Below are 27,567 nucleotides of genomic sequence, written 5' to 3' on the forward strand. Positions count from 1 at the left end.
GGCACTGGTAGCCAGATTTTGTTATTAATAGGCAGATCCAGGCTAGCAGTTTCCTACTGTTTCCAGCCTTTATGCTAAGCTACAGTTTCTTGGCTGTAGCTTCATATTTAGTATAAAGAAAATGGGATTGGTATTGATCTTTTCATCTAACTCTCGGCAACAAAGCGCATTTGCCAAAACGACAAACAATTTCTTTGATACTTTCTTTCAGACGAACCTGCCAAGAACATTCCTCTGAAATGCCCAAATCGATTCATCTTAACTGCATGAATTATACAGCACCCAATATCAGAACAACCACAATTGATACAGAAAATGGGCTCTGCATTCATAGCTATAGAATGTTGTTGGAAACTCAAACCTAAGAACAAACGAGAAAGCGAGAAAGAACATGGAGAAAATGACACTCAAGATATCCTTTAACACACAAACAAGGAGATATTTCAAAGCAGTCGCCGCACACACAATTACATGAAAAAAATGTATTGTTGCCAAAAAAAAAATGAGATACATACAAACATTTAAAAAATGGCAACAAGTGACTGCCAAAAGGGCAAGAAGTTAAACTTTAGGATGTTGAATGGTACAGTGTGTTACATGTTAAAAGTGAAAGCAAGAATGTTAATATATCAAGTGTGACTAGATGTGAGAAATGTGCAAAACTAAATGAGTAGGGTCCTTCATTCACATTCATCAGCAGCTTTCAAAGAGATAGTGGCTTTTTTACTCTACCGGTCTAAAAGCCACATGCACAAGCATAGCAACAGTATCCAAGGCTTGAATAATGCCAGTGTCAGAACACTCACAGTCCTTTCAATCTGAACACGAAGGAAAATGTTACGATATACACCAGCATGCTGGTGTGTAGGGGTTGGACCTGACCTGAGCAGTGTAATAAACTTCCATCCATCCAGACACAAAGTGCACTTCTTGGTCTAACATACTGCAGAGTAAAAAACTGCAACATTTTGGAAGTGGTTGTGTGAGGGGTGTACTGTAGCAAGGTAATAAAAAACGGTGTTGCTCCATGGAGTGTAAAATGGGAGGGTTTGGCAGTGTGCAGAAGGGGAGGACAGCAGGGGGAGAGGAGAGGGAGCGCGGGTCGCTGGGGTAATTTAGCTCTGATCGCAGTGCATTGTCGCGAAGCCCCGGGAGGGAAGCCCATGCATCACACTGTAGCGGTGTCCGGACTGCACTCTTATGATTGATCACCTCACACCCTGCTTTAATTTAAAGTCAATGGCATCTATAGATACCTGTCAAAGCCGAGCAACCTGTAATGTCTCCTCACAGGCCGGGACCCAGAGTTCTCCAACTGAGGAGCCGCCAAACACCAAGCAGAGCTGTAGCAGCCCGATCAGTCCAGGAACAAAAAGAGGACAAAAGAGAGCCAGCCTGGTCATCACTCATTCAGCTGTGACTGAAAGTGAGAAGGTGTTCACCGGTGATTTGAGTCAAAGATTGATTGCAGCAGGTGAGGCCTATTGCAAACAAAATTGAAGGAAAATATGATTTGTTATCCAGGCTCTATAACTTAGGCTTACATAATGTAATTGAGAATTTTCCTAGAACCTTCAGATGTTAACCATACTGGCCCAAGTTTTCTTTAGCATTGCCAACATCTCTCACAATGTGTTTCCTCTACTCTGGCGTGCACTTTTGTTCTTTGATCTACATCAGCTTCGATTTAAATGCTCTTTGCGTGCTTTACTTTTCACATTAATCTAAATATCTGGGGAGAGGCAGAAATACATAAAGCGTTATTACAGATGAAAAATGAGTGTAAAATAGTTTCCTCTTTGTACCTGGCAAGTGTGCAACTTTCTGTATTACAAATGACAGCAGGCCATATAAGGACATCACAGCCATGAAATGATTCATATCCTTTAGCATTTACATTTGCAAAGAACGCCTGGGCCATCTAAATCGTTGAAATAAGAACAAGCAGGTAGTGCCAAATTACATCATTTGATTTATGGTCATACAATCTAATGCGTTATTTTCCGCTTTAAGTAAAGGCGGCCAAATAATGCGGTCAATTTTTTTTATTCTTTCACCATCTTATCTCTGCAGCATCCCGGACCAGTCCCCTCACTTTTAAACAGGTCCTGGTTTTGTCTCAAGGCCTCTAACTATCACTGTCATTAAAGCAGACCCTCAGGGTTCCTTCTGGCACAAACCATAATCTGATTCGTCGTCTCTGACCTCCACTGTTGTATTTATAATGCAGGACCTTGCCCCGCAGGACATGACAGGCAACTACTAGGGCCTCAGGAAGCAAGTGGCCTGGAGCATGAAAGATATGCATACTTGACATCTCTTGGGGTTTAAGGTTCACTTTTACAGAGCTGTGTGCAGTCATTGAGGCTAAGCTAGCTGCTAGATGGTCAGTAAATAAAATAATAGTAATAGGGCTGCCTGCTTGTTAATCCACAATGCTTCGTTTTCCATTTTTACTTGTGTTAAATACAAAAGATGTCGTGCATGGGGTTGTAGAAGATTTGGACTTGTTTAAAGGCACCTTTGACGCAGCCGGGCTGAGTAATGAAAGTAAAGTAAGGAGTAATGTAACACGTTGCTTTTGCTGTAGCAAAATTATTTTTTCTTTCATTATTTTTAACAGTAGACTACATTGTTATAGTTGTAAGAATGACAATTATGAACAAAACTAATAGTAAAATCCTACTGTCAGTCTATCACAATGGTTCCACCAGTTTTATTCAGCGATATCATTTTGTAATATAGCCATGACACACGCTGTTTATCCATAGAACAAAGTGGGGTTTTACAGAAGGCCATCAACGTTAGGCTTGAGCAAACTAAAACACGCCACTGCAGGTGATGAGCATATGTCCGTTTTGTTCATTTCACGCACAGTAAACTGTGTCGGATTGTGCCATGTCACCCCGTTGTTCCAGATCTGCGCCTGCAAGTGCATACCTGTGCATGTGCACGGACGGTACGCGAAGGCATGAGTGCATCTGCCATAGAGAATCACGGTTTCGGATACACTCCATTTCACGCTGTAATTGAAATGAGTGCCTTTGCCCCTGATCATCCATCCATAAAAATAAAGGGAGTAAATCAATGTCCAGTCATAAAGCCCAAAGGATCAAAGGGGAGGTCTGGTGTTGGACAGTGTTAGTTAAAGTTTAGATTCCATGCAAGGCCGAGCACCTAGCTGCTACCAGACACATCAGATGACAAGACAGATTTCTTAATTGTACAGTTTTCCTGATATGCATTCAACGTGTTTCACCGTTTTTTTGGTTGGGTGGAGCAAATGAGAAAGTGACAATGTGTAATAATTACATTATGGCTTTCACTCAACTAGATTTGCATTAATTGAATGATCAGATGTCTACTGAAGTGCTTGAATATCACCAAACCATATTTGAATGGTGTGATTGAGATGGTTGAATTATATGCCACCCCCAGTCAAGCCCAGTTTTTGAATTGGTCTACTGCAAGAAAATGCCCAAGAATTCATGCAATTCATCAATAATTAAACACATGATTCTTGATAAGCTCCAACCACGTGGCATTAAATTGACTCATTTGGGATTAGCACCCAGGATCTCTGGCACATAGTAGAAGATATGAGGTAAAAAGCAGCATTGGAAGAAAACAACTGGCCCATCACACCCCAGCCCAAGATACTACACCCACCAACCAACTTCTCATGATAAGCAATAATCATTTTTGGACAAGTAGCGAGGGCTTGCCACCAGTTGGCAGGCAAACTGATCTAATAAAAAAAAAACTTGTAGGCTACTACGCCGCAAGGCATACCTCTGGGTCACCAATTAGGCATGTGCCCCACAATTCCACATGCATAATAAAGTTTGGAACTGAACAACCAACTTAGGGCTGCAACTAACGATTATTTTCATATTTGATTCATCTGTTGATTTTTTTTTTTTCGATTATTCGATTAGTTGTTTGGTCTATAAAATGTCAGAAAATTGTGAAAAATGTGGATCAGTGTTTCCCAAAAGCCCAAGATGACATCCTCAAATGTCTTGTTTTGTCCACAACTCAAAGATATTCAGTTTACTCTCACAAAGGAGAGCAGAAACTAGAACATATTCACATTTAAGAAGCTGGAATCAAAGAATTTTTACTTTTGCCTTAAAAAATTACTTAAACCGACTAATCGACTATCAAAATAGTTGGCGATTAATTTAAGAGTTGACAACTTATCGATGAATCTTTGCAGCTCTAAACCAACTAAGTAACCACCAGAATGACTCATAATTGCTTCTGTATGCAGCTAAAATTATAATGAAACTGAAGTGAATGAAACCATGAGAAGCTTCTAATTATGTTGTCAGCAAATTACATATCATTTCTTACACTGCATGGGTCATCACATACAGTAACGTGCAGTGACATGAAGACATAAACAGCAACTATGTCAAGATCTCAAATACAGCCGTGCCACTGTGAACCATTCAAAGCTGCCCATCCTAACAGCTGCACTTCCAGCAGGAGAACTTTACACTCAGCTTAGTTTACCAATCATAAAGGCTTTTATTGCCTCATGCATTACAGTTCATCGCCATGCACATAACTAAATGTACATTACATGTTAAGCTTGAGAGCGCCACAGCTAAACTGTTCCCTGCTCTGAACTTAACGGCCCACTCTATGCCACAGGCATGACAGAGCTTCTCTAATAGTCAGTGCTTAGTCAAAGTAGGCATCCCTGAAATGTGAAAATCAATCATGGATGACAGCTCATTTGGGCTATATATCAGGGGAAGGCAGAGAAAGGGAATAAAACGGTAGAAATTCCAATTACACAGTCGATGACCATTTACTCCATGGATATGTGTAACCTCTGGCTGGCGTTGTTGACGCTTCCATCCAGTTGCATAATGACCATGCTGTGGGCTTAACTTATTCAATGGAGTTAAACATGAGAAAAATAAAGTTTATTGTGAAGGTGCTTCTATGGAGCCGTCAGGAGGGAGAGTGATGAGACCACAGACAGGTATTATCTCGCTGTTGCGCTGGGACAGGCAAATTATTCCTTATAGCTGGTAGAACCTGGCTACCTTTAGCTAATTAGAATAACTAAAGAACAGCATGCTATACTGTCAAATACATGTCTAAAGTAATTTACTGTACACAGTCCATTTTAGCACAAAGTGCTTGAGACAAAAGTTCAACTTTAAATGCCACCAACAAATCAATCAACAAATCCAAAGATGAGATCACCTTTCCCCAGGCTGACAGCTGCTTACATAACCTATTTAACCTTTTGTAGGCCATGCAAACCCCACAATCTGTTCATTGGCCCTTCTGTCACCCATGGACGGAGCGCCACAGCGGCCTCAAAACTGCTCAACGGCTCAAGACTAATATCATTTTGTCTGGGCAATCTAATAAAACACAAGAGCCATTTCCCCCCCTTGCCTGTCTCTCTTGCCCTCTTTCCATATATGCTGGCGGAACGCCATGATTCATACGAGATGTGGTTGCGTCTCTCAGTATGCGATGAGCGAAAGGCACCTTGGGGAATTTTATGATCCATGACGAAGCGTCCAGGATCATTTTGGAAGTATGCATGTGTCACTGCATATTAATAATGGCCTCTGTCTCATGAAAGCGCCAGCACACCTTCAAAGGAGATAATTTAATCTTCTCTCTGCTCAGCCTCCTCTCCTCTCCACGCTTGCTAATACTTTCCCTCAAAATCCCAGTCAAAGGAGCCATCGCTTACATTGTGCACTTTGGCTTTAGGATGATGAAAAAAAAGAAGAAGAAACAGGAAATGATAGAGGAAGTAAAGCCAACCATGAGAAGGAAATAAGCCCCTGATTCTGAACACCGCTGAGGAAGATAAACACAAGAGCTGATGCAGAATCTCTTCTTCTTCCCTTTTATATATGTAAATTGAGCGGTCATATGATGTTACCAAGGAGCTTGTTGTTGCGGAAATTGACTTTTTTACCCTTCTGTATCCTGTAGCCTAATCTATCCATTGTTTAGAATCATGTGGAGCCAATAAAAAATCCCCTCATTAAAAATTACCATCCTGCAGTGCTCTGCTTTCGTCTGTCCCTATATCTTTCCACTGTAAGCTCACAAACAAGCACAAGAACAAGGCAGGGCGCTCTTAAGTTGAGCTCTATTTGCCCTTTATCACGCAGAAAGATTCCATTCTCTTTAAAGAGCTGACACCCCGCGGTGAAACCAACAAATGATCCTGGACTTTGTTTATAGGGCGCCATGGCGAGCATCGTCAAAGCTTGTGCCGAAACTTATTATTTAGTGACTGCACAGCATTCCAAAAGCTACCAAGCTTGGTAAAACTCATACAATGCATCACTTTTGATGCATAACGCTACGTGATCTAATGATTGCATCAAAGTTGATATTTAATAACCTTAAATGCCCTCCTGTTTTATTGTCGTACATGATGTGGTCGACGCCAAGAAACAGTTAACACTGTCAGAGGGGAGTCGCCTCCAATGAAACCCGCCGTAAAAGCCCTTCCATAATGTTAATACAACATATTCCCTGTATGCCAATAAAACATGCACAGCACACAGCAGCCACGCATTAGCACGCATGATGACATGCTGATGTTATCAATAGGATAATGTGAGCCGATGATGTAAGTGCATTAAGAAGACTCATAAACCTATGAAGAGAACCATTAATAGTCCATCTAGAGAGCGTTCAACCGGACAAAAAGCAAAGTTAACGTCAAATTTCAAATACAACATGGCACAGAATTGTAAATAAATGCAAATGTGGGCTGAAGCTATTCATATGCTGCAAAGAAACACTTAGCATATTAACAGAGCTTGATCTCTTGATCTCGACGGGTGTTGGTTTGACTTAAATACATTTTAAAAGCTTTGCAGTGCAACATGTGCAACTGTAGCCCTTGTGCGCTCCTGAATACCAGTGATTACTAACAGCTGCTTACTTTTTCTAGAAGAGAAAATGGTGCATTCATTTTCTTCTTCATCTTTTTACAGTGTTTGGAATCCAGCTTTTTATTGAGGGTGCCAACATATCTGAGGAGAGCAACACTTAAAACAAATGCGCGCGAGTGTTACATGTTAAGGATTTCTGGCAAAGACATCTGCATTGCATTGTGGCAGCCGCGATTACAAGGCTAAAAAAGAAGCTGAGAAAATATGAAAAAAAAGCTTTGCAAATATTAGGCGAGGACTTACACGCAGCCTCCCACAAAACTGTGCTATTATCATGAAGAGAGGCAGTAATCTACATACATTTATTGAGGTCTGAAAAAAAGAACATACTGTAGTAAATCTGATTTATCTTAGCCCCTGTGTGCGAGGGGAAATGCCTAATGGAGTGTGCAGTCAGTGGACTCGGCATCTTATGCCCTTCATCAGCCAGAGGTGTCACTGCAGTGCAGGAAAGGATCAGGCAAAGCCGACTGTTACAGGAGTTCAGTGATGGATCTAGTTTGACACACCACCCACTTTTCTTCTCTTTGGGGGCAACTGTGGAGACTGCTGTGAGTCAGTTTTAGACACAGTCAGAGCTATAGGCAAGGCCACTGTGTGTTAGGGAGCTACAGGCACATCATGAGGGTCGGAGAAGCGTAAGAAACAAGTCACTTTGGTTTCCTGCTCTGTGTATGAGTGAATACATGAATCATCTACTGTAAGTCAATTCCTATTTAAGCTTCAGCTAGCTCAGAATGCCACAAAAATATCTTTTGAAAGATATACACTATGATCTAATTCACTTTTAATGTCATATGTAACTATTATATTTCACTTACATGTCTCTGGTTTTATGTTTTTTTGTAAGCCAATCTGTAACTTGTAAGTGCTATAAAATGTAAGTTATTATTAATTGTGTAGTAAAACTGTTCCCATTAAAAATATACTTCATGCTTTCTGCATGACTTTCCTACATACAGTATACATACAGTATCTCTAAATGAAAATATAGAAATGTCTTCATATTTAGATGAAGCACAGCATTGTCACCATTACCATCTGATGTCAAATGAGAAGGAAGAATTCTTAAGGACTTCCTGGATTTACAAAAACAGAATAAATAACTTCACATCCAAATTGTTAGGGGCATCAAAATCTCTGAAACTAAACAGTATATAAACACCATGTACTGTATGTGCACAATGTGAACAAAACAAGAGGAACACCTTGCAATATAATGCAAACTAATACAACACCACCAAGCTTATATACTACCATTAAAGGGACAATTCACCCCAAATCAAAAATACAGACATCTCTAAGGCCGATATCTCTAACATTGGGCAACTCACACAAAACAATCTAGATTAATAAATAGAACTACAGGTAAGAGGGAAAATACTGTATGTATTTTTGATTTTGTGGTGAACCGTCTTAACAATAATTTAAAAAAGCAAAAATAATTGTTTTATATTAAATGTATTTCTCTTATTTTTACAATTCTCTGAATATGAAAATGCCATATTGAATTTAGCGGTGGATAATATGGCATGGTTTAGTTTTACAGTGGTACTTTAGCTATCCCATTAACATTCCTGTGTGTACTGTATTAGTGCCATGTCAATGCTGTATATTTTATTGAACCCACTGGATTAGACAAAAAAAGATACTCCCATCTAATTATTTTATCCATAAAGATTTAAAGTGATTTTCCAAAAATTCACAATATCATGATATCTATTTATTTTACAATCTAAGATGGTACATACCGTACCTTTACAGAGCTTTTTGTTCATTTTGCCTCCATAAAGCTTCTTATATCAAGCTTCTCCCAAAAAAGCTTAAACGTCTACACAACAGTGCTCACTGTTGCAGCAGAGCTATGTGTGATCATGAAATTGTATGCCATAAGTTAAAAGTATTGGCATATTTTGTCATCAGATAGGGCAGTGGGCAATTACCACTGCTGTTGCCCTATTGGCGTTTTAATGACGTTATCATCATGGCAGCCTCCCCCTTCCGTTGCAGCAAATAACCTTGTAACATGTACAACAAGCCACTTAATGGCAAAATAAATGAGTCAGAGGCCGTCTCCCTCTTGTTTTCCCTGCACGAGTGTGAGTGTAAGATAGAGAGAGCAGGGAGTAAAACACACAGGAACAGAAAGCAAACCCATGCAAATGTGATCCTTTCTATCTACAGTATGAGTGAATGAACGTCATGGTTCAGAGGGTGCTCCTTCATTCACTCACATCACTCTCAGTAAACCGTGTTTGTGGCAATGACGAAATCCCCTGCTGTCTTTAAGGTTTCTTTCTATCGCCACACTCTCACCTCCTCTCAAGAGCGTGGAGGAGGTGCGAGGGAGATAGCCTAAGCTGTCATCACAGTTTGGATCAATGTCCTGCCTCCACCCCCGCTGCCTCCACACCCCTTTTGCCCTCCACCCAAACCTCCAGCAGAGTATTATGCAACTTTAAAAAACGAGGTCACGGAAATATCCGGAGAAGAATCAAAGGAAAGGAAAGATCTTCTTCCTCCTCCTCCTCCTTCTGCACATTGTAGTGTGTGATTCAGCGGGGGGTAAGGCCACTGGCATCAGAGAGCCCACCGCGTCTAACGCATACAAATGCCTGCAAACACACATTTCCACCCACACAGGCGAATGCACAAACATTGACACATACATGTGTCAGACACTGGCAGATAGAGAATTAATGATAGTTTCAACAAGACAGGGTCCATCGTGTGTCATTGTGCTTGTGTCTATATTCATGTTTCATGCAGTGAGGTAGATAGATCACGGTAAAGAATAATCCTCACCCGCAGTTAAGATCAAATTTACTAAACAAGGCATTCTCTTGAGTAAGAAACCTTATTCTGACCCCCTCTTGTCATGGATTATTCATAAGGCTTCTAGTTAAAAAACCTAGACCTGGTGAGCTAAAGAAACGCCACACATTACTTCTGCATTGCACTGGGAATTAACAATAGCAACTGCTGCAAAGGAGAAGAAAGACATGTGTGACTCAAAAACAGTCATACTGCTTTTTCAGGGAATACATTTATCTATTGGAGCAGAAGCAGAATTTTGTAATGCTCAGTTAGAAATTAATCAACAATTTTGATAATTAATTTATATTTTCTTTAGGTAAAAAGACTAAGAGTCTCCAGTCATGCTAGCGGTTCTATGAGGCTGTACTTAGTCACAGCGTTGCTTTGAGCTAAATGCTAACTTTAGAAGGCTAACATGCTCCCAAAGACAGACATGTTGATGCTAAGCCGGTATGATGTTTACCATGTTAGTTCAGCATGTTAGCACATTAACATCGCTAATTGGCACTAAGGTTGAAGTACAGCCGAGGCTGATGGGAATGTCATCAGGTATTTAGTCATAAACCAAAGTATTGGATAGATGGACATTTTGACCTGATTATGGCGATAAAGGTAACGTCATGGCAATCCATCCAGCATTGTTGTGATACTTCATTCTGGACCAAGGTGGCTGACTGACGGACCAACAGGCCGACATTGCCATCCCTAAAACATTTAAACTTCCAAAATATGAGGATAATCGGCAACAATTTTGACAATCCATCATGTCATTTATCAAGCAAAACATGTAAAACAATCACTGGTTCCAGCTGTGAAAAATTGCTGCTCTTATCCATTTTATATAACTGTGTATTGCTGTAAATTGAATGTCTTTGGATTTGGAACTATTGGGCAGGCAGAGTATCTCTGAAGTGTGTGGTTGTTAGTTGAACAAAACAAGCCATTTACATGTCATCTTGGACTCTTTGGACATTTTCCAAACTTTTCTGAATTTTGTAGAGGAAAGGATTAATCGATCTATTTAAAAAGTCTGATGGATTAATAACTAACATTAGTTGCAGCCCTAAAAACTGAATACTTGGGGTCTTGCACTGTTGATTTGACAGAACAAGCAATTTGAAGACATCTAACATGGCTCTGGGAAATTGTACTATTGTATTTTGACTATTTTCAGACATTCTATAGATTAGACTAAACAATCAATAAAATCAACAGATTATTAGATAATGAAGTTTGTAGCTGCAGCCCTAGAATATAGCAACTATAGGAACTCCACATGCCATGTCACCGCTATCCATTTATCATCACGACACAGCAGCTCATCTCTAAGTGGATATTTAGTGTGATAATGTGACACTATACAAATCCGTTAATTGCTGATTCTCCTGGTTATTTACATGCTAATGTTGTTGTGTCAGCTTGCAGCCATTCTTTTTTCCATGATAAAAATGTTTGCAGTTGCTGTGTTGTTCCCAAACAGCCAAGCCATCGTTAATTAAATTCAGACTGTGTAAAACTCAACACTATGCCAGGGTTTAGGTACATCTCCACCCATCAGGGATCATTTAACACTCTTGATACTTTTGAGCACCTGCCCCAGAGCTGTATCAGCCCCATCAGAGAACAATCAGTTCCCCAATCCTCCCAAAATAATTATCAGTGAAAAATCAACAGTTATTAACTGGGAAAATTGTGGTGAGTATCATCAGCTGTACGTTTCCCTGTGACTGCCATGCATGTACGGTCATGTCATTACATGTTAATGGGCTTTCCTCTGATGCTACAGCGGGAGCAGAGAGACGGAGGCTGTGATGGAGAGAACAGGGAACCATTTGATGTTTGCCAGTTGAAAGAATAAGCCTTACTTTGGGTTGTGCTTTCCACAGAGGCATGCTGGGATTGAAAGAGCGCTTGCCCAGGGCTAAAGGGGATTTTTGGTGGGCGCCACACATCCAATTACCACGGTAGCATCACAGAAATCCACGGGGAATGCACACATGCACACACGCGCACACACACACACACACACACACACACGTGGACGCAGGCACTCGCGCACACACACCGACATGTAAGACACCCACTGCAGGAGGCTCTCACCACAGAGGGGGCACAGCCAACTCTCCCTATTCTGCTTCTGCTGGATCGGATGCTACGGAATTCATGAATATCATAAGCATGTGTTGATATGTGGATTATGATATAAATATAGATTGCAATATGGAAACACCACCCAGGTTCCACCTCTTTGGAAAGCATCATTAATGCAGTCAGGGGGGCGATTACTGGATTTGTATGGGTTCTTCTGATGATCCGAGAGGACCTGCGGATCCACTAATATGTTGAGGTTTATTGGTGCATTTCAAAGCTGTTTTGAAAGTCTTCTGTTCTGTGGCAAACACTGGGAGTTTTAGCTGTTTAATACCCCCACCAACAAACTTTAATAACTACATGGTCCCACATCAGCACACCAAACACGTAGACCCACCAAACCAAACTCATTTAAAACACATCCTGGAATTAATGCATTAATGCATTTTTTCTTTACTTCTACCTACGCAGGTTAATAACTTTAATATTTCCTCTTTTCTTACAACAAGGGCCCTAGGCCGATGGGAAATCATACTTCAACAGACATTACTATGCAATCGATTTTATGATGCATTTTTAATTATACAAGATTTGTCATTTCTTTTAATACCGTGATGAAATGGCCCGCAGCACCACTTCTCTTTTATTGAAGCTTATAAATCTCTAATATTTGTGTATTGGTAAAGCACCTGTGCCATTAGAGAGGAGATGACTCAACATTTGGTAAATACACCCACAATATATTAAAATCAAACCTTGAGGTGGGTATTTAAATTAATTTTGATCAAAGCTTTTGCTTAACTTTGGGAAAATTAGGGAACGTGGTCTTGGGCAAAGTTTTAGTCACGTAGATGGGACTCATATATTCTTCCGCTTTTTCTTTCATATTTGGTTCTCAACTCAGAAAACAACCCTAAAATATAAAAGCAACATAAATTGTACGTAAATACTGGTGTTCTTCTTGAGATCCAAAGGAATGGTTCCACAGTCCTCAAACAGTCAACTCTAGATCAACTATTGACCTACAATTTCACACAATCAAGCTAACCCCCAATTGAGCTAGGAGGATAAAATCTATGGCAAGTCTGGCTGTTGGCTCCAGAAAAAAAAAAGTTGCTGTTCAGGAAAGCTTTTCTGCTTAGCACAGAGACCTTTGATTACAACCCAAGAGTAGACGGATATAAACTCTGCTCCAACATATATTTTAGCAACCTTCTCAAGGTAATCACGCCAATGAAGGGTCACTAGAGAGGCCAAACCAGCCCATTCCTTATTATTAAGACGTTTAAACTGCTCAGAGATGATGCCACTCTTTAAGGCACTTGGTACACACCCAGAAACGGAGGAGTAATAATATTGTGCAAGGAAAAAGGCAACGTGAGGCCACGTGGAAATAAAACGGAGGGAAATGGGTAGAAGCAGAAGTAATGAAATAGGGCAGAGGGTCATCTCGAGCTGTGAATGTGGCATTTGAGGAGGCCTGCTTCTGGCTTCACTCATCTTCAGATGAAATACATCTATGTGACATGAAAGACAAGTAAAAAAAAGGGCAGCCAAGTGCGCGTTTCTCTGTAGGCACATTTATATGCAAGTGAGTTTTTTGTTCTTTAAGTCACATTACATTACAAAAAAGTGCTGTATCACTTTCGATGTGATACATATCATGATCACATCTTTCTCGCTCTGACATAAATGGTCTCAACACACGTATTAACTCACTGCATCACAGACAGTATGACAAGATATGATAAACTGAAAATGAATTAAGGAAAAGAATCAGGTTTCCTACCAGAACGCATGCTGCATATAAAACAATTTCCCCAAGGAACAGCAATTTTTGAATTAATCAGTAATTTGACTTGTGTTGAGTCTTAATTTGGCAAAGCTCATGATGCGGCACCTATGTCATTTTAATGATTAGATTTGCCTGTTGAAATGAAAACATCTGGATACAAAAAATAAAAGCGACTGGCTCAAAGCAAGAGAAATCCGTGCCATGATGAATAGTTGACACAAACCTCTGTTGAGGCCAGGGGAGTGTGATCCAAATAAAGTGAGAATTTCATTGAAGGCAAAAAGCGTGGGTCAGTTCTTCTGCTGTCTGTAGCGAGGGAGAAGATCTACAGAAGGAAGCAAACCTCATGCTGTGCAGACACGTATAGACTGGGTCATGAGTCAGACTGGAGAAGGCCTAAGCATGGATTTCTAAGACAACGCACTCTAGGGGACACTCGGGGAACACTGCTAAATTGTTTTTTCTGCACTTTGACTGTTGCAGTGTATTGTGGCTACTTCCATAAAGTTATGTACCTGTACAAATATAACTCCAGGTACAGTGCACTGCAAAGCTTTTGCTGCAGCAGTCTGAATAAAGACAAGAAGGGGGGAGACGCCAGCCAATCAGAACTGGGCGAGAATGCCAACATCTGCATTAAATCTCGCCCTGAGATTTCTTTCTCCACTTAATGAAATCTCGGTGGAGACTGCTTTGCCTACTCCAGACAGCTCGGCTTGCTTTGCCATAGGAAGCCATTAACTGACAGTACACGGTTTGAGGTTATCCCCATGGGTGTAACAGCCTCTGGGATATACTGTGTCTGGCGGAGAGATGAAAAGAGCATGACGCTAAAGAGATTAGCTATTACATTGTGAATTTCTGTTAGAAGAATACGGTTTTTAGGGACTATTGAGGGATACACAGAAAGCCAAATAATACAAAAGAGGCTCAGCAGACAGTTAGATAACCCTTTAAGAAAGGCTAGGAGGTTTAGGAAGTGTAAAAGCGCACGTAATGACTGCATCACATGTTCACAGGCACTCTGAGGCACGCTCAGCATCCATGATGAGTCTTGTTCGGAAAGGCTGATGTGTGAACGTGGTGATAAATCACACTGTTAAATTAATATCTCAGCAAAGTATTGCCCTAGATAGATGGAAAAAGCTAGCCCCCCCCACACACACACACACACACACACACACACACACACACACACACACACTGCATGTTCACGTGGCATCACAGTGCCTCTGCAGAGACACGCAGTCAACAGTCTCAGTTGCCTTTTGCCAGTAGGGGAATGACTAGATATGAGAGAAGGGGAGAAAAAATACAGTATGGATACGTGTGTTGTTCTTTTTCACATTGGTGTGGGGGTGTGGGTGGGGTGGGAAGGTATTGATATGATTTTTCCAGAGGTGTATGTGCGGCTCCCCTGCTGTCTGGCTGTTTGGCATTGGTTTTGCTGCTTGTCAGAGAACCTTAAGCATAATTCGCTACAAAGATAAGTAGGCTCCTTTCTGCAGGTGCCTCATAGCATTGAAATGGTGGTGATTTTTGAAGAGACACATTCAGCCTCTGTCTTCCGCCCCCCCTCCCCCTCAAACCTTCTACATGCACAGCAATCTCATCTGCTCTCGTGCACAATTGTAAGGCTGCTGCGATGAGCTTTCGTTTCTGCAATCACTTCACATTTGTTTCAGCGATTGATTTCCTGGCATGTGAGGGGAAGGAGAGAATGAGCGAGTGGGTAGCCAGAGATGGAGAGAGGGACGGAGGGAGGGGAGGGGAGGAGCGAGCAAGCGAGGGAAGCAACAGGGAAGTCAGAGGACGTGCAATGCCAGGCTCACATACTGTCACCATGACAACAGACATCACTTCAGAGGAGCAACACTTAGGATGCCTGTGTGGGCTGAAGTGACATAGTTGAAGGTTTGCATTAGCCTCTTGTGGGTGCCAAACGTACCAATCCTCCCCTGGTTTGCTTTTTGCTCCAAAAAATCCACAGCACTGCTAAAAGAAGCCCCGTGGCTCTTGTCAGCTACCTATTGGGAATGCTGAGTGATTTGTACTTTGTGTGTAAATGTGGGTCCTGCCAGTTTGGCTTAACAAAGACAATTCAATTGACTGAAATGGGTAAGGAAAGACAGGAGGAGACATTCATATTCAATGAGCCTCTTTCATCATTTGCGTCACTTTGAAGCTGGCTAGCATGTATAATTCCCTGTGATTTGTAGTTATGCCAATCATGGAAATGATAACTCCAGATATGGAAACACACCACAGACATTTAAAAGGATCTATCTTTGCAGCTAATCCTGCTGTTCATTAAGAAATATCTCTAACACTTTATTAAGGTGTACAATTGATGTTTTTAAATGCAAAACTAAGGCATGACTCATCAAGATCTAATGCATGTGTTAATGGATTAAATAAGACTAGCTAAATATCAATAAATGATCAGCTTTAGTCGATGATTTAACACCTTGTGAATAATCAATTTACCAAATGAATTCTAACACACAGTTAAGTAGTACATTAATTAACATTAAATTAGCTATAAACCAGGTAAAATTACATAAGCCTCAGTCTCTCTCAGCCTCTGTAAAAGCATACATGTACCTGTTTTCTTTCTCTGCGTGCACAAATTATAAACCTGGATAAAGGGATTTTGGTCTGCTCTTATCAGCATGCAGCATGTACGGCTGCATGCCTCGCTCTCTGCACTCGGGCTCCTCTATCCATTTACATACAGTATACAGTATTTACACGCCGGCCAGACTGTAATGCGTAAAACCATCCAGTAAGTAGCATTTCAGCTAACAGTGTATACTTTATATGAGATGTTAATGAATGCATGACTTAACTGTGAGTTATTGGTTAGATATTATGCAGGAAAATGTAAAACCGAAGCACGGAGCTGAGCTCTGGCTCATACTCTATTGTTTTAATTACAGTTCTAATTGTTTGGCTAAAATCTTTTCCTCAGGAACTTTAACTCTGGAAGCGACCACATTTTTTTTAATCGCCCCGAATATCCATGGTACAAAAATTTGCACTGATCGGACATCTGGTGGCGCTATAATAAAGTGGGTTATTTTGTGACAGTTTGACCTTTTTTTTTCACCCCTGGTCAGTTTTGGTTGTTCTGTACAGTTAGTACAGTTTTCAGGTACTTGTACTTAACTTGAGTATTTCCATTGTAATATTTCACTTGTAACTCCTAAACATTCATCTGACAGCTGTAGCTAATAGTTTGCAAATTAAAGGCTCCACACACACACACACACACACACACACACACACACACACACACACACACACACACACACACACACACACACACACACACACACACAGGTGTTTTCAATTACTCTGGCTAATTAGACCTTGCCAGGTGCATTGGGTGGAGCTGTGCTGGGAATTACATAATTTCACCAAACCCTATAAGCACTAATAAGGATCATAACAGGGTAACTTGTCCCCGCACCAACAGGTACCACTCAATCAACGAAAGGTGGGTGAGGGAGATGTCACCCAAACTCAGTTTGTCTGTCCTGGGAAGAGGTCTAATTAGAGAACATAATGGAAAACATCTGTGAGGGTGGACTATGGACCGTAGTCGAGGCTTTAAGATTATACATCACTTTATAAAATACGATGCATTATTATTAATTGAACTAAACAGCAGCGCTGCCTCACCTATCGTTGTGAAAACTAATTTTGTCAGTTTGAAACTGCAAACTGAAACTTATTTGAAAAATAACATTTAGTGTTCCTTATATAGTGTCATTCAGGTCTAGAGTCCAGATTCGGAATAAACTCTCAGTACCATTATGCTAATGTTTAGGCTTCGAATTACAGTCCTTCGTGAACGGAAGGGTATGGGAAGGAAGCACAATGCAATGCCAATAGGAGTCTTATCCCATGAATCTACATCTGCCATGAGTCACACTACAACTGCACCAGCCCTATTGACCAGTTCATAACAAGTTACCATGAGGAAATGAACACTATTACATGAAATGAAATCACTAGAGATAAAAGCTGTGCTGCTGTACCATGCAGTATCAGCAGGACCAAGGTTGACATTTAAGATTCAAATCCTGTTTTTAAATGATCCATATGATGAATGGCCACATCAGAATTTCAGAAGACAAAGAGAAAAAAATATCAGTTCAGTGGCCATACTTGACTTAATTTAAAGTACAGAATTACTTTGGATTCTAAACAAACTGGGCATAAGGCTGGTCTAGTCATGCACCATGACAGGACCTAGGACTGCACAATATGACTTAAAATCAAAATCACGATTAATTGCACATTTTTACTTGATAAATGAACAATAATTAATCACGTTTTTTTTAAGGAGAAAGTAGGCCTATCAACAGGAATAAAGTATCGAAATTATCGTCATGGGAAAAACACGTCTACAACAGCTTCAGAATTTCGATGTTGACACATTTCCGATTAATCGCCCAGCCCTAAGAGGACCTTATGAATGAATGACTAGAGGATCATTAGCAGCAGCTTTCTGTCATCAGCACTGTACAGAGCAGGAAAAGTAGCTCAGGGTTTGGGGATGTGGGCTTAACGGTTGAAGCAGCCAGCCAGGTTACAATAAGCTTCTTTGGTCCGTGGTGGGGATTTGGCCTTGAATGATCCAGAGGTAAATTATGTTCCTGAACTCATCCAAATCCTTCCAAAAGGAAGAAAGTATTACAGTTGTTCATGATGTGTGCAAAGTAGTCAAAGCTACATTATACTTTCTTTTTCTTTTTTTTTGTTTTGAACACAAATCATCAAGAAAAATATATTCCATTCATCACAGCTGTGCACGACTCTAACTTTGCTTTGAACTGCCCATAAGAAAACAGGACTGGAATTGCTTATTTTCTGTACAGAGGACATTGCAGTATTTGAAAAATGCTGTTAAAATCCCTGCTACAACCATAAAGCTTACAGCTCCTTTTTTCCATTTTGCCTACTACCAAATGATACACAGCTTTATCTTCCAAATTAGCTAAAGGGGGCAAAGAGAGAGGGCATCCTACCAGTGGAAGGAGTGTCACCCCCTCAACACAGCCACGCACCTCGCATAAACATGGGCAACACGACCTCTTGGCTTCACAGCTAAACAGGAAGTCACAGAGATGAAATGAAAAAGGCACGTCCCTGATGTTTACACAAATGAGAAGTATGACTCAGCGTGTAAAAACAGTTCTCCAATTTCTTTTGTGGATCTGAAGATGCTTTCTAAAGTGTGAGTAAAAAACCTTGATGGTGTCATAGTGATGTCATCACAATTATCTCGGCTTTGACTTGGAGATTACAAATCTAAAACAGAAAGCCTGCATTACAAACGGGGAGTATGGAGTTTGAAAGATGTGGGCATTTAACAGGAAGGATGTGTCAAATGAAATTACACTATTGGCATCACGGTAAATTAGGATCCAGTGTTTCTGGATCTTGACCTAAACCAGGGACTCAAAGTCAGCATAGCCTACCCTCTGTTGCCTCAATTTTGACATTTTGTTACTGCACTAAATGGATGAGGTACCCCTTTAATTTAAACTTTTGTTTTCCAAAATTCACCGCACTGAAAAACACCTGTTTCACCTTAATCACATTGTATTGGAGTATTCAAGTAAAACTGCAAGATTATCCGGTGAATACTGAGCACAGCAGGAGTTCTTCAGACTTTTAAGTTAAAACATTGTCTCTGCGGTGTATATTCAGTGCCAGTCTCGGAGGACTCAGTCCAAAGGGAACTGACATTCGGTATGATTAAGTTAGTGCTATCTGAAGCCCCTTCTTCTCTTCTACTGCGACGAATTACTTCCTCTGCGCCGTGCCCAGCTGTATATCCTCATTTGCCTCTGATTGAAGCACATATATACGGTAGACTTCCCACCGCTGTTCCTCGGGGCAATATAGAGAGAGAGAGAGAGAGAGAGAGAGAGAGAGAGAGAGAGAGAGAGAGAGAGAGAGAGAGAGAGAGAGAGAGACAGGCAGAGGAGAGAGACGGGCAGGGAGGTAGGGACTGAGAGTGGGAGGGAGGAGAAGAGATAGAGTTATCCGTGGTCTCATTACGGTGGGAAATGTGAGGGTCCCGATCCAAGGGAATGATGAAGGACTCTGTGGAGGAGGCCTCTGAGAACCAACAAAGACGGCTTTAGTTTCACTGGCAGAATGCATTTGCATAGCTTAGAAGCCAAAGTGACTGAACCGGGGCTCATGAAAAGAAACCCCAGCAATTGCTTGGTCTTCAATGCAAACGAGAGGGAGCAAGAGACAGAAAAAGAGAGAGAGAGAGAGAGAGAGAGAGAGAGAGAGAGAGAGAGAGAGAGAGAGAGAGAGTGAGATGGGAAAAAGAGCAGTAGGAACTTTTTCTCTTTAGTAGCATAACACAAAACGAGATCAGGAACATCTGCACATCCCATGGAGGTTGTCGCCAACTGACTTTGATGCAAAGAGAACATTCTGAAGGCTGTGCATCGCCAGATAAAGTAACAAGCAGAAAAAGAAAAGAAAGAAAAAAACATTTCCATGCTATCATAAGTGTCATGTTTCATTTGTTCAAATTGGTTGTTAGCAACTTTAGAGATGACTGCCAAATTGAGAATATTTAGCATTGGTTTGTAGGTAACTTCCATTCCATCCACAGAAGAGCAGCTACTGGCCGATTGGCACTCTAGAGAGCATCACAGAGATGAGCAGAGGTCGGTAAAATAGAGCAATCTCCTGGTGCAGTGTGTGTGTGTGTGTGGTGATGAGAAAAAAAAAAAAAGACACTCCAAGGGAGGGAATAAGGGGGGAAAAGGAAAGGAGAGAAAGAGTGGAGCAGATGTTGTACTTTAGTGGTGTCTCTCTTTTCCCCTCGGTGGCCTGGAGTCATGGAGGGAAGACTAGCCTTCATCAATCCTCTTTAATGACTCTGGCAGCACCACTTAACGCACTAGTATGTGATTTCTTCATTACTACTTCATGATTCCACCATTTAGTCGTCAGCGATGACGTACATGCCAATGCTCGGGATAAAAAATTAACCGTTGAAAGACACTTTTTCACAAACTGTCCCATTCACCTGCGCTTGGGTCAATTTGGAAATCTGGGAAGCAAAAGTGATAGCTGAGGCTTCGAACTCAACAAAAAAAGAAATGGAATCGGGTGGTAAAAAAAAAACCAATGTGAATAGCTATTATTGAAATGGTTTGACTGTGAAAAAACTGTGAAAATAATATATCCAGCACTATATGATACCTTCGATTTCAAATATATGACCAGAGAAAAGAATTCAGGCCTTGCCTTCTATAAAACCCTGTTGTGAAAGTCTACCACTTCAGAGTGGCTGGCACCATTATGTTATCCTCTCACAGCCCTCATTTTATTCAGTCACACACCCACTGCCTTTCACCTGTGGTGCACAATACTCCATTTCACTGATACACCCCCCCTCTCTCTCTTTCATGTGTCAAAACTTTCAGTGAATACAATGGGAGGCAACACAACATGCATGCTAATGATTTACCACTTTCAATAATAAATGTTGACTTTTGAACCTTGCCTATGAATTTTCATTTAGACCACCTCCCTGGAGATGTGCAGAACATTTCAAACATGAGGCATATACAACACTTAGCCAATGGCCCCTCACCATTTATGTGATATACAAAGTTTGAGTACATTAACACAGATAGTTCTACCTACCTACCTACCTACCTACCTACCTAAGCTCTTGTCTTTTGCAGTACCAGAATATACTATGGCTGCACTCGATTAAAGAAATTCTTAGTCGACTAACACTCATTCAATTGTACCGACTAATCAATTAGTTGATTTAATCGACAAATCTGTAAATCTGACTTTCTCCGCAGAGAGAGTCATGCAAAAGCACCACTTTAATTCTTGTGTTTACCAGAGATGTGCTCGTACATTTCTTGGAAATAAGTCATGAAAAAAGCATAAAACATGACTAATTGACTAAAGAAATCTAAGTTGACTAAGACCAAAACGACCGATTAGTCGACTAATCGACTAAGAGGGAGCAGCCCTAGAATATACAGCAGCAGCAAGAAAGCAGGACCTATGTAAATCCTAACTAAAACACACTTACTGTAGAATAGGTGAAACAACGTAGTGATGGGGATGACTGTGCTTTTGAGGCTGCACAACATCCATGCAAACACACAAGCATAAACAGTTTAGTGCTCAAACAATTCAATCTGCTACATCTCCCTGTCTCTTCTTCCACTGCTGATGCTGCTACCGGTTTAAGCCCAATAGTCCACACATACCTCTATGGCAAAACCACATTGAGCATTATGGGATATGATTCCTTCTAATGAGCTTGCGTCTTCATCTACACACACACGCTGTGGCATGGAAAGCATGCTCATATATATATATATATATATATATATGTATATATATATATATATATATATATATATGTGTATATATATATATTTATATCTTGTATAGAGACCGCTTTAGAAGATACGGATATCGACTCAAGCAAAGACAATGATTTCTTGAGGAATCTATGTTTGAGGAGAGGTAATGGCCTCAGGCTTACATGTAAATGTGTAACTACTGTTTACTAACTCCAAACAACAACACCAACGTAAACATCTTACACTGCCTAATGAGTGCTTAGAGGTTTGAAGATTAGGTAAAATTGCTGTGTACGCTACACATTTTTAGAAACTTAAAAATGTCTGTGCAACAGGTTGTTAGAAGGCTAAATGTGGTAATATGAGTAACTGTGCACATACACGCACAATCTCTGCTTTGGTAAAAAGCTGCTGTCACAGCTGACAGGTTAGGGCCGTGCACCTCAAGGTCCCAATGTTTGTGCACATGAATTATTATTTCCTTACAGTGCTGCTGCTGCGAGGATGATGATTCATATGAGCCATCATCTGTGCCACTGGTTGCACAAGCAGACCAGAGTAGAGACGGAAATGTGTGCTCATTGTATGTGTGTGTGTGTGTGTGTGAAGGAGAGACAGAGAGATTCAGACCGACAGACAGACATAAGGAAGAGGAAGGTGGATAGAGAGCCACCAAACATGAAAATAATTCATGATAGTGCATACTAAACGCCACTGCTCAAAAGATTACAGCCCTCATGATGACATTTCACAACACATTTGTGCCACGTCGACCTTTTGAATGAAAGTTAACAAATGACATGCATGTAGGCGACCAGTCTGAGAGAGGCTTCAAGACCAATCTACCGGGTTCCAGTGTCTTAATATATGAATGCAGCCTACTAAATTTAGCCTGCTCACCGGCCATCATGAGTGATGGATTGGATGAGAAAAAAGAGCTGTGCATGATTGGCTACACACTTGATTTGCTGTATAACCTCAGGGTTGCTGAGAACATTTGGAGCCTCTTACTCAAACATGACATTCAGACCTGGTTTGTCACCCTTACTCGACTTGATGTTGCATGGTCTTTTTATTTTATTATTTTTCATTATGGTCTTTTGAGTGGCGATTCGTGAGCAACCACTGTTTTACAAGGTCATGATCATATTTGAGTTTTCCAGCAGGAGCAAATTGCATACACTCACCGTATACTCCTTGGCAATGGATGTCCTCCACGACCAGCGCCAGCAACCCAAAAACACAGATAATTAGATCCATCCTCTCACGTTAATCTCTGCATATCCAGCTCTCAATGGCAAGAAGTCCTTTCCGGGGCGGTGTGACTGATGCGCATAGACACAGCACTGCTCCGATCCACACCCGTCGATTAATTGACTCGGAGTTATTAGCTGTAAAGGTATGTATGGCCGCGGGAGGCAAACAGTCAGAACGCGGAGCGCTCGCGGCACAGAGACGCCGCGGAGGATGCGGGGAAGCAGGCAGGCAGGCAGGCAGGCGCGGGGAGTGGGCTGCAGAGAGCCCGGCCTCAGAACAAACAGCAACCTCTCCTCGACTCCAGGTGGGTGCGCTCCGCTGGTACCGTGTGTCCCTGGACTTTAGCGAAGACCCCCGAGGCACCAAACCAAGGGGCCACACTGATGCTGTCGACTACAGGCAAACGGAGGCTCGGTGCCCACGGACATATCTCCTCAAATCCAGCGGTGGTCACGGCTCGCTCCGCGGATGCTGCTGCTGCGTTGACTGCATGCTGTCAAACGAAGCCATCACCTCTGCTTCTCACACACACACACACACACACACACAACATAAAAACACTCGCACTGTCAAATTCTCACTGTTTTCACCAACTGGACGGCCGTCAAGCTGCTGTTGCCGCTACTTACAGTGGCGGCTCGTGCGCTCACACGGTCACATCACGACATCTCTCTCGGTGGCTACGACAAGGGGAGGGTCCAGTCCGGTGAGGAGCGGCACGGCACCTCGGCGATGCCTGCTCTTGTCTCGGCGTAATGCGACCACTTTCTAATGAATTCACTCGACGGTGGGAGCCGGATGTGCCCGCCGTGGAGTCAGTTGTGCATCAGTCACGTTGCGCAATACGTGCTACGGAGACCGAGTGGCACTGCAACCGGTCTGTGGATACGTCAAGAGGTGCGTGGCTTCCAGCGCTCATCTGTATGGGAGGCTTCGCTCAGCGTCAGGAAAGGCAGAGGCGCAGCTGCTGGATGCTGAGAGAGAGAGAGAGAGAGAGAGAGAGAGAGAGAGAGAGAGAGAGAGAGAGAGAGATGGGACCATTGGAATTCAGGAGATCGAGCTTTGACAGACCTTTGCAATCAACACCAAGCACTCAAGTCTATACTGCTGTCTGCTCATGTTTCACCATTCCTCCTTTATCAGACAGGAAGGATGAGATGCTGCCCGTCATGTAACATTCACCTGCTACGTCAGATTTCTTTGGATTGAAACAGTGAGATGTCTATGTCAGTCCATCCAAGCACACACTGCTGCTGCCTCTGCCACAGGCCTACATGTTTGGGCAACTTTTTAGCAACATAACTTTTAAAATTTTCAAGAGCTACTAAGTGGTTCCCAAATGGATTCCCAGTGGGACTTTGGGGGTCCTGCTGGCAGTTCCAAGGGCTCCTGCAAAACGAGAAATTATATTCACTTTTGCCATATTTAGTGACTATATCCCAATTAACAAATCTGACCACAGCTTTCACTTCACCATTGTTCAGTACTGACTAATGGTCACATGAACCATTACAAAGTAACATAAATATTAGGGTTCCACCTTATTTCCTGTTGGAAGTGTTTTGTAATATCAATACTGGTAGGATCATAAAGGTCCCATGACATGCTGCTTTTTGGATGCTTTGTGGGGGGGCAAGGTGGAGGGTGCCCAACTGCCACTTTGCTTGTTTGCAAGCCATGATGTCTCTCTCTTTCTTATGGGCGGGCAAAAATTCTCTGGGCGGGCAAAGCAGAGAAAGGGGAGGTAACCTTGCTCCTTATGACCTCATAAGGAGCAAGATTCCAGATTGGCCCATCTGAGCTTTCATTTTCTCAAAGACAGAGAAGGATACCCAGGGCTCGGTTTACACCTATCCCCATTTCTAGCCACTGGGGGACCATAGGCAGGTTGGGGGAACTCATATTAATGTTAAAAAAACCTCATAAAGGGAAATTTTCATGCCATGGGACCTTTAAAGTTGGAGCTGCAGCTGTTACCTAGCAACACAATTTTGATTAAATGCATAATTTGTGTAATATTCTCCCCAATGCAGCACTAAATGTTATACTTTGGGACAAATGGGGATGAATGTCAAAAACCACAGTTTGATTTCTGATCCAACCTACAGTACCAAACACCAAAAAGCAGTTTGATTCATCACAAAATTAGGTTTCGCTTTGATGTCAAATAGTCGTCTTTTAAGGGCTTGTAATTGTTAATTCAGTTAATGCAGCATGCAAAAAAAAGAAAACTAACAAGTAACAACATATCCGGATTATTTTCTGTATTTAAGTGGAAGTAGAAGGCGTGACAGAGCATCAGATCAACTTCTCATCAAGACTGTAACATCGTCTTGACATGTAATTTATCTAGTGGAAGTGTTGAATTGCTCTGAGAACAAATAAAAACTTTTTCATGTTGTAACAGACAAGAAATACTATTTTAACAATTTTTCCTTAGAAGGCCTCATATAGGCAGCTGCGGGATCAGCTGGGGAAGTGACTTCTGGAGCACCCGTGGGTGTTTTGGCGCCCTCTACAGGACTCCATTAAATTAATCAGTAATCATGCAGTCATTGGGGGGTTATACCCAGTTTGTGGCAGGCTATAATTTTGATTGCACATCCTCACGGTTTAAAATAGAAATAAAGATGACACAATGATTATTTCATGGCCTCATCAGACTTCCATCATTGTAATTCAGCTGAGTTGCCAATAACTGATCCTTAGAGGAGGACTTCATAGTGGAACAAAGGAGTAAAATGAATTTAGTGGAGTTAATATTTGATATAGGCTATTCTAAATTTAATTTTGGAAATCTAAATGATTCATATTGTCCATCTGTTTTATACTGTCTGTGTGGTGCCCTTGGACGCCGGAGTGGTGGAGCAGCGGAGTAGTGAAGATAGCAACTGTAATTTGAAAAATGTTTCAGATCTCATTTTCCACCAATAACTGGCTTTGTTTTTGTTTTTTTATCTCAAATGGTGTGTGGAGCGAAGAGCTCTATAATTGTATCATGGCTTTAATTCAGAATGTTTTAACCATCTCTTACTCTCTGACCTTTCACTCCCTCTCATGTGTGAGCGTTTATGTGCCGGTTTTTGCAAGTGGTCCTTTCTTTGCCATACATAAATAAGGATCTCCATTCAGTAAGTCTTTTAATATTTAGTGTCCACTTGAGCTTAAATGATCTTTGTTACAACTTGCATCTTGACATCTGTCAACTCCCTGACAGATATATTGCCATTTTTCAAGTTTAAAGTTCGTTAGTTAGGTTTTCAGGACAGTTTGGCAACAAATAAGCAGTTTCAACATGAATATGAGTCAGTTGAATGTTCTGACAAGTATAAAAAAATTGTGTTTTGTCATATGGTGATGTGTTAGTGGTTGCGTATCCCCCACCTGCTTGCTGCTAATCATTGTTTATTACTGTACATTTGCGTCACCCATCCAGTAATAGCGGAGACTTTAACTCTCCATCTGTCGGTTGTTGATAAATCTGCTCTCCCCCCAATTCTGTCATCTCCTTCCCTGGATGAATATAATACAACCTTTTTAAACCAAAATGTCTAATGCTACTAAAGTGCACTGACATTGGAGGGAATGCGATTATGAAGTCCATTGTGAGTACAGTGTTTCAAAGCAGCATCGTGAGGTGGGGTTTATAAATATAATATGTCCCCTCTACTATAGTAGTTAGAGCTGTATGACATTTCCCTAAATGTATTCAGTCATACAGTGCACAGGGTGTTGGATATTCTATGAAACAAGACAATTTGGCATTTGAGAAAGCCTCTATGGGCTTCGCATTCATCTTCAAACCCAGCAGACCTAGATGATGTCACGCTGAAATACAAGGCCAGGGTCAGCCAAAGAGGTGTGTGTAGCTGCGTTTGTGTGAGAAAGAACATGAGAGGGTTATGGCTTTGGTACTTGGACAATATTCTGCTCTGGTTGGCATCACACATGAGCAAATCTCAAATGGAACAACATGTATTTTTCCATCTCGCTGCCTTAAAAGTCATATAAAAGCCACTGGCCACCTGTGGAAACCATTCCACTGACAACTGTAGCTCAAAGCCTGTCAAGCAATGCTCACTTTTTTCTTTTCTTTTTTTTGTTGTCCAGTTACCTTTGCTTCATTTAAAATTGTCAGCGTAACTGTTCCATTGTGGCATTTGAAGCGAATGATTACTTTAAACTTCTATTTGGTAAACAAGAGAGACGTCATTTGGCGCACCCTGAGGGAATTGTGAGATAGAAATGCCACATTTGGATTCAAAAGACTTTTAAT

The 27,567-nt window shown here is 41.4% G+C and overlaps 1 protein-coding gene across 1 annotated transcript in view; it reads right to left on the reverse strand.

Moving 5' to 3' along the window:
* LOC114573011 (MAM domain-containing glycosylphosphatidylinositol anchor protein 2) overlaps window positions 1-23,307 on the reverse strand; it is a 186,936-nt gene extending 163,629 nt beyond the window's left edge. Inside the window, exon 1 of the mRNA XM_028604875.1 lies at window positions 23,222-23,307. Within this exon, the coding sequence (XP_028460676.1) occupies window positions 23,222-23,294 (73 nt within the window). The 5' untranslated portion in view covers window positions 23,295-23,307. The remainder of the gene's footprint in view (window positions 1-23,221) is intronic.
* Between the last annotated feature and the right edge of the window lie 4,260 nt (window positions 23,308-27,567).

Source organism: Perca flavescens, chromosome 18 (assembly GCF_004354835.1).
Source record: "Perca flavescens isolate YP-PL-M2 chromosome 18, PFLA_1.0, whole genome shotgun sequence".
In the NCBI taxonomy this organism is placed as follows: domain Eukaryota; kingdom Metazoa; phylum Chordata; class Actinopteri; order Perciformes; family Percidae; genus Perca; species Perca flavescens.